The sequence below is a fragment of the Acanthisitta chloris genome, unplaced genomic scaffold (assembly GCF_000695815.1).
Source record: "Acanthisitta chloris isolate BGI_N310 unplaced genomic scaffold, ASM69581v1 scaffold10994, whole genome shotgun sequence".
Classification (NCBI taxonomy): Eukaryota; Metazoa; Chordata; class Aves; order Passeriformes; family Acanthisittidae; genus Acanthisitta; species Acanthisitta chloris.
The window spans coordinates 4,868-13,223 of NW_008668799.1; the positions used below are offsets into that span (position 1 = coordinate 4,868).

At 37.8% G+C, this 8,356-nt stretch overlaps 1 protein-coding gene across 1 annotated transcript in view; it reads left to right on the top strand.

The window, feature by feature from the left end:
* Positions 1-8,356, top strand: part of LOC103800693 (glycerol-3-phosphate acyltransferase 1, mitochondrial-like) — a 26,784-nt gene that overhangs the window by 3,757 nt on the left and 14,671 nt on the right. Inside the window, 5 exon segments of the mRNA XM_009073078.1 lie at positions 1,384-1,457; positions 4,117-4,230; positions 5,419-5,568; positions 6,466-6,562; positions 7,546-7,682. Coding sequence (XP_009071326.1) covers positions 1,384-1,457; positions 4,117-4,230; positions 5,419-5,568; positions 6,466-6,562; positions 7,546-7,682 — 572 coding nt within the window.

Genomic DNA, 8,356 nt, shown 5'->3' on the forward strand with positions numbered 1-8,356 from the left:
TTAGGCTTCTTTCTTGTAGCAGTAGGAGGTGCTGTATCAGCTCCATTGGTCTCACTGAACCACATCCTCTGCCCGACACAGGATTGGGGAAGAGTTAAATAAGGAAAAGCTAAAGTATGACGTTACAGCTGGAGGATGAGTTTCACAGAGCAGAGTTTAAACCTAATGGTTAGAGCAGTGGAATGGACTTGGGCATTCAGTGGTACTTAACTTTGTCGCTGATTGTTTGGGAGAGCAATAAGAAGTCATTTCACTTCTCTTTGCCAGAGCATTTCATTTGGTTTCAAAATCCACAAAAAATGACCAGTGAATAGTCAGAAAAATTAGTATTACCTTGAAGTTTCCTCTCAAGAGCTTAGAGCAACAATTTGTTTATTATATGTACAGTGCAGTTATGCTTTAGAAGAGGGCAGAAGACTCTGTGCTCCCATAGTAGCACATAATTTCTACCTGCTTTGCAAATGACACAGAACATTCATATATTTTAATTTGTGGCAAATGGTGAGTCCTAAACAAAATACAAACAAATGACTCTTATCTGACTCCCATTGCAGAATTTGTGGTGAGTCTGTTCTGCAGCTCTGCTCTTGCTGGTGACCATTTTTTACCTTCATTGCCCTGGTTTTGTCTTTTTTGGCATGTACAGTTCCAGTAGTTTTTTTAGCTGTAATTCACTGCTGGCACAGTACCAATTTTATAATTATATATTATCTGGGCAGAAAGAAATCAGCCTTTTGGTCAGGGTACTTACTTGGCATATGGAAGATTAAAGTTTAGGTCTTCCTGCCAAGGAATATTTGTTTATCCAAAGTGGAACTGCTCCTAAACTCATCCCAGAACAGTTAATAGCTTGGCATGTAGGGTCTGTAACAAGGATCTAGAAGGCTGGATTGAGTTTGTTGTTCAGGCAGAGCAGTAATGTGGAGATTTGCCACCTAACCATGGATGGATGTCCTGCCACTTGGTCTGCTGTTACACGATGCCTGATCTGATGGCAAAGTGGTTGTCACAGGCTGAGCATCAAAGGCTTGTGGTTAAACTAATGCTGAATGTGGCCTAATAAAGTTCTGCCTCAAAGATGAATTCTGTCCTGGTTTATATTACATCAGAATATGATAAAATATTCTGGCTTGAAGAATGCAACTATGTAGTAAAGCCTAGAGAATACTTTGAAAGTATTTGAGTTGGGAAGAGTGGCTTGAATTTCATTTTCATTTCAGGACAGTTTGTGTGTAATTTATAAGTAGATTAAGTACTTCTCTGGTTTGGCTTTTGTTTATAGTACAAATGAAAAACATTGCATTATCTTAAATATTATGGTGAGTGTAACAGACACAGCTGTTCTTCTGTAATGAAATAGTCCAATCTTTTTTGGTTTTACAGGATAACTTCTTCAATTCTAGTATTCCTTCTTTGGGTCTACGTAATGTCATATATATCAATGAGACACATACAAGGTAATGTAGCAAGACTTCCTTTTGCTTTTTAAATTCAGTGTGTTCTGATTTTATGACAGAAATCTCTAGGATAGTCTTTAATGAATGAATATATATTGTGGTCCTAAAATGCAGGAATTGGTGCTGACTTCAGCAAAGTAATGTGCTTGTTAAACCTGGCTGTGTGTATTTGGGAGCTGGGCAAAGTCCTTTGGGGTTAGAGACAAGGAGTGTAAGGGTCAGACCTGTTTCACAAAAAACAGAGCACCTTTAAATCCTTTCTCCTTTAGTGCAAATGGCAGCATCTGCTGAGAGGAGCTGATTTATTCCCATGCTTAAGAATGACTTCAGGCTGCATCTTAATTTGCTGGGCAAATCTGGCTCACAATTTAGGTGCTGACTACTATCACTAATGGCAGTTAAATCTGAGTATGTCTTGTGAGACTGTCCTCTGCCTCAGTGGTTGAGTGCAGCTCCTGAAAAACAGTGTATGTGACCTACAAATAATGATGTATCTTTGCACAGTTGGAAGCATATCTTGTGTTCTGGGATGAAGATACTGGGAGTACACAAAAATATTCTGTTCTTTGAGAAGTTAATAATGCTTGCTAAGTTTTTTTACAGTAATCATTAGCATAAGCAGGTCCTGCAGTGTTTGTTGTAGAGTCAGAGCAAACAAAAGAGAGGCCAGCAGCCTGAAAGAAATGAGCCAAAGTGTCTGAGTGGAAGAAAGGCAGCATTGTGTTGTGCTTGAGAGGGAGGAAGCTAATGTTAGAGGCTGTTCTTTATTATATTTGAATTAATTATGGTTTTTTTAAGAGTAGAGCTTGTAGTTAAGAATGCAGAAAAATAACAGAAATAGTGTTTGATTTTAACTTCAAAAAAAGTTAATTTTAAAAGTCTAATGCTTGAACTGTTTTGAATGGTCAGAGTTACCTAAATTGGAAATATAAGGGCAACAAAATATGGGTTAATGAATTATTCTGAAATAAATGCCTTTAGCTCAGAATGTCATTATAGTGTGAAATAGACAACTTTAATGAAGTTCTGAGGTCCCATGGGGTTACACAGTCACAGTTTCTTGGCCTTAGAAGGAAGGCAAGAGGGATTCTCTAGCTGCTAGCATACTGCACCTGTATTGGGACTGTAAAACAAATGTAGAAGCCTTCATACCTTGGCAGATCCCTACACTAGTAGTCGTGATGATATGTTTGTAGTTACCAAAATTGTTGTCAGAAAGAAGCGTATCCCTGTCTTTGCTTTTAGGAGAAGTCAGTAAGGCTCTCAAACTCTAATGAGAAGGGGAAAAAGGAAAAGCAATTAAAACAGAGTCACCAGCCTACTTCTCTGACAACGTAAACAGCAAAATTCTTGGTCCTTTGGGGCAGTCTGAATATTTGTACAACCATTGCATGTCAGACTGTGCCAGTGGCTTGTGCATGTGTACTCATCTTAATGACAGGGCAAGTGGCCTGTGCACTCAGGTGGTTTGGCCTTTTGCAGTGTAAAAGTTCACTCTCATCTATCTTAGCTGGTTTTAACGCATGTATAAATTTACTGAAATGTGGTAGGGAGGTTTAACAGCCAAGATCAGTAACTCGAGTGATGATGAGGACTGAGGCCTTGGCAGCACTTCAGCATGGAAACCACCATGAGTGCTCACTGGAGCATCCACCATGCATTGCACCAGCAGACCTCAGGACAGGGGTTTTACAGAATATTGAATGCTCTGGTCTTTGGAATGGTCAGAATTGAATTTTTCATCCAGCTGTTAAATCTGCTCCATCACATCAACTCTGCTGTTCAGGGGTCTGAGCTGTTTGTTTTGTGGGGTGACCCACATAACTGGTGTCTTGTCCTGGATTTTAGCCCTTCTCATGTCACATGGATCTTCTGTGATGTTAGGAAACCTGTTCAAAATAACATTTTCTGAGGAGATTGCTGCTTATATGACCCAGAGAGTGGAAGACAGGATTAATTTAAAAAAAGACTGTCTGCATAAGCTAAGTTGCCTTAAACATTTGAATTTATAGACCAATTTGCTGATTATTTCATGGTTCTACTCCTGGTAAAACTTCGCAAGGCTGAGGTATGTAGGAGGGAGGCACTTAGAACTGGATGTTTAAAAATGCTGGAAAGGAAGAAAAGATTTCTAAAAAAGTGGGTTTAATTTTGTTGGCTAATGCAAACATATTTGCAAAAGTGTGTGTGAGAGTTTACCCTGCGCTTACGTGAGCAGCGGTCCCAAGAGAACTCTGTGTTCCTTGGAGAAGTTGACAAAACCCTTAGCTGGGAACTTACTTTCCTCAGTGGAAAGTCACCAAATTGGAAATCAACACTACCTCTTCTTTTGACTTCTGTGAGCTGGGGAGTCGGTTCCAGCAGCCAGACAAAATGTATGTGCTGGTTTGTTTTCTACTTTCCTGTGATACTGCGGATATTTTAACGCCGGGATCACCCGGAATTGAAGTTGTCTTGGATGTTTTGTGCTGTCCATCAGTTATTTCATCCATAACATGAACATATTAGCAATTTACAAGAAGATACAGAAGCTTTTAGGCAGTTGTTCATAAAACTTTCCTTCCTTTTGGTTCTTAATTGTATTTCCAGGTGGTTTTTGTACTGTTTGGCAGTGAAATATTTGGAGGGTTCCACTGAACTGCCCTTGGTATTTTCCTAGGTACAGAGGGTGGCTTGCGAGACGCTTTTGTTATGTCCTTTTTGTGCAAGAGAGGGATGTCCATAAGGGTATGTTTGCCAAGAATCTGACAGAAAATGTGCTGAATAACAGCAGGTAAGATAATGCAAAATACACCTATTTTTGAAGTACATTATAGTATGTTTTAAGAATTTGGAAGCTGCAAGTTTTGAAAATCAGACTAGTTAAAATATTAGAAGAGACAGGATCTTCAGCACAGCCTTTCAGGACAGTTTCTGTTTGAATAGGAAAAGAGAGGCGATTCAGAATTGCAAATCTTTCAATGAATGCTGTGTAGTGAGGGAACAGCAGACAGTACACAGAAAAATAAATTGCTGCTTGGGGATTCTTCAAACTTCTGTTTATAAACACACATAGATCGTAACCACTGAAGTGATGCTGCAGTCATCAGAAATTGTCAGTGTTTCAGAAACAATAGGAAAGCAAGATTTTGGAGTACCCTGAGTGTACATCAGCAGTGTGAGGAAAAATTAGAGAAAAGCTCCACAAGGGGTGGGTATTCTATAGCCTGTTTTCTGTTTCATATACTGCATTTTAAATGGCATGTTGAGCCCCTGATTAGCTATTAAGGTATCAGTTTTCCTTGGACACAAAGAAATTCAACCACATGCCCACTCCTTGAGTCTGCTTTTGTCAGAGGGCATGAACTGCCTACATTAACATTCCTAATTCTCCTGAATTTTTAATACTTGAGTCCTACCTGAAGACGATAGTGTTGCTTTTGAAAAGTAAAGCAGCCTGCATTGTGCCAGTTAAACCACTTAATCTCTCTTAGGTATGTTTGAAAGGGGGAAAATAGCCCTTGTAAAATTTTGTTAGACTTTGTAAAACTGAGAATTCAAGGAGAACAATAGTGTAGAACTTCAAAATTGCAATTGCATATACCTCTCTAGTGAGGTGAGTGAAATTGCTATGGCAGGGAAAATAAAATATTAGCCAAGATGAGATTTCACCTGTTCTCTCTGAATTTTAACCTGATTAACCATTTCTGAAAATTATTACTGCCTCTGAGCTGCATACATACAGTTTTATATGGTCAACTTTGAGCCCATTCAGCCATTATCCATCTGTTAAATCAGGGCTTAGGAAACTTCTGAATTAAGTTTAATGCATTTGGAGTACACAATACTTCAGTGTGGGTGGTTTTTTTATGTTTACAATTTAATCCTTTAGTAATACATAGCTCAGTCCCAGCAGTTGTTGTCTGTGTCTTGGACCCTTCTGTTGTGGGATTGTCTCATACATTTTATTTTTTAATGTTAGAGTCCAGAAGGCCATTGTAGATGAAGCTTCTGAACCAAGTGTTCCAGGCAGTTTTGCTCAAACAGATCCTAAAGCTATCAATAAAGTGAAGAAAAAAGCCAGGAAAATTCTCCAGGAAATGGTAGCAAATGTGTCACCTGCTTTAATCAGGTAATAAAAATGTCTCATTGGTATTGTCAGTGGGTGGGAGGATGGACAACCTCTTTCTGTATAATACCAAGAGGGCTTGCAGCACATTATGCATAAATAATGACTAACTATTCTAAGAAAATAATACATTATTCATAAAATCCTTTCTTTAATGCTAGTTAATGAAATAGTAGCTATTCTTCATTTTCAGATGCAGAAGAAACCCTCTGCCTTCTCAAGGGACAAATCTTAGGATAAGATTAAATACAAACTCAGTTTTTTTTCCTCACAAAACTAAGTTAGGTGCTAATGCTTAGACCAATATTAGTATCATTTGTTGTTTCAGGCTCATATGGACAGGAGCAGCTATCTGCAGCATCATAGACTGTGAAAAATCTTTATTCCAGTAGCCTATTCATTATTATGATCTGTAGTTATAAATATCTCAGACAGAGTCTTATTTTAGATAACATCATCTACTGTGGTGTCTACCTTTACCAAGGATGAATTTGTCTGTCACGTTCCTCGTTCACCAACTTTTGTGATGCAAACCCTGTATTTTTTGTAGCTATTTTAAGTTCTCCCTGGAGACCACACAAATGCAGTCACCTAACATGTCACCTAACTAATTTTGTTACTATAATTGCTCATAGGACCTCTGTTAACTTTCCCCATAGATAATGGTCCTGCCCTTTGAACAGCCTTCACTGGGGTTGACATTTGTAAGATTTGTGTCATAACTGCAGGAGGCCGAAATGTGGTTACTAACCACAGGCAAAAACTTGTTTAGCAAGTGGATTTTATAGTAATTTTGTTTGAATATAAAGTAATCAGATTTTATGGCTTTGCATTTAGTCATATAGAAAACAGAGGCAGAAATGAACAAAGTTGTTTGAGTTGTGTTTGGTCTTCCTTTAGGTTGACTGGCTGGGTGTTACTGAAGTTGTTTAACAGCTTTTTCTGGAATATCCAAATCCACAGAGGTCAAATAGAAATGGTCAAAGCAGCAACAGAGGTAAGGGAGGGTGGGAAAAATGTAATAAGGTAGATTTCTGATGTAGTTTCTATTAATGTTTGCAGCACTTTGTCTTATTATGAGAGTTCTGCTAAGTGTGTATGCAGTGAGATTGTAGATAGAACTGTCTTGTATCTGTGAAATAGTGTTTTTAACCAAATGTAATGCTTTTTGAGTTGTGTAACCTAAAATACTGTGTGAACTCTGGTTTCACCTTCGATTCAGGATCAAGTTGTAACTATCAGGCTGAATTATTATCTCAGATAACCTGCATCCAACTTTTATTTTTTCCTGAGGTGACGCATCCAATAATAAATTAGCAGATCTATTTAGGATTTTTCATGTTGACTTTGATTTGGAATAAAAATCTTTAAGAAATAAACTTTTCATATTTCTTTCTAGCAACTGTTCCCAGTTCTTCAATATTTATTGAAATTGATAAAATGAACACCTAAATTCTATCATTTTCTTTATACTCAAATGATTGGATTCTTTTTGCAGGATTTACCTTAGAAATATCGATTAGATAAGTGAAATAAAAAAAAAGTTCCTATTATTTTCTGTTGTTTTTGATTAGTGTTTGAGAACCCCATTATTAATAGATCCTTGCTGTTATCTAATAGAAATACCAGTATGTTGGTGACAATGAGGATTTGTCCACTTCCCTTTAATTGTTTGATTACTGTCTTAACACTGTGAGTTTGAAGAAACTGGGAGTATTAATAGTTGTTAATGTAATGCATACAACTGAAAGCTACAGTCCATGAAAATTAAGAACTACAGTTGACTAAGATGTTCTCATTGTCACAGCTGAAAGAAAACCAGAAGTAAACAAACTGAATGATGGTAACTGGAAAATACCATCAGTTCTGATAAGATGACATTAGCAATCTCAACAGTGGATTTTAGTTTTCTAAAAACTAAAATCCACTGTTAATTTCACGTTTCTTACCTTCTGTTTTTTCCTTCTCTCCCCACCATAGATGAATTTGCCCCTTATCTTTTTGCCTGTTCACAAATCCCACATTGACTACCTGCTTCTTACGTTCATTCTTTTCTGCCATAACATCAAAGCACCCTACATTGCTGCAGGAAACAATCTCAACATCCCCATCTTCAGGTAACAGCCTCTTCTTACTTGAAAAAGGTGTTGGGATCTGACCTATTGCACAATATATCTTATGTCCAAGTGTAAAATTACCTGAGTATTATTGGGCCATCATGTAGAAATTCTTTGGTTCCTATAACATGCTCAGAGAGAGAGCATAGCAACATCCTTTTGAGCAGCTCTGTCATAACCTAAGTAGGGTAAGGAAGGATATTCTTTCTTCTAGGAGTCTGAAAGTAGGTAGGTGACTAAGCAAAGATGAGTATGTGAAAAGGTGCTGTCAGTGGACAGCTCTTCTTCATGACATTTAGTGAGCTGGCTAATGGGCAGCAGCAGTACTGAGTGAATAATTTGTGGGAAAATACTCCAGTCTGTGTTTAAATTATATTTCTGATGTCTGAAGAACCTAAGGTCTTCTAGGTAATATTTTGCCATCAGACAGATTTTGGGCACAACTGATTTCTAAAAAGCCAGTGAATATTGCAGAAAATGATGAGGAAAGAAGGAGAATACCTAGACTTAAAGGGTATTTTGCATTAGTAGGTGCTGGTCTGTGATAATCCCAGTGTACAAGGCATTCAACATTTATAAATTATCAATTCAAATGCTGTTGGGGCAGCAGTATAAAGAAAGAGAGACTAGCAAAGATAATCTAAAGTCCCTTTAGACACTGGGGGCCCTGAGCT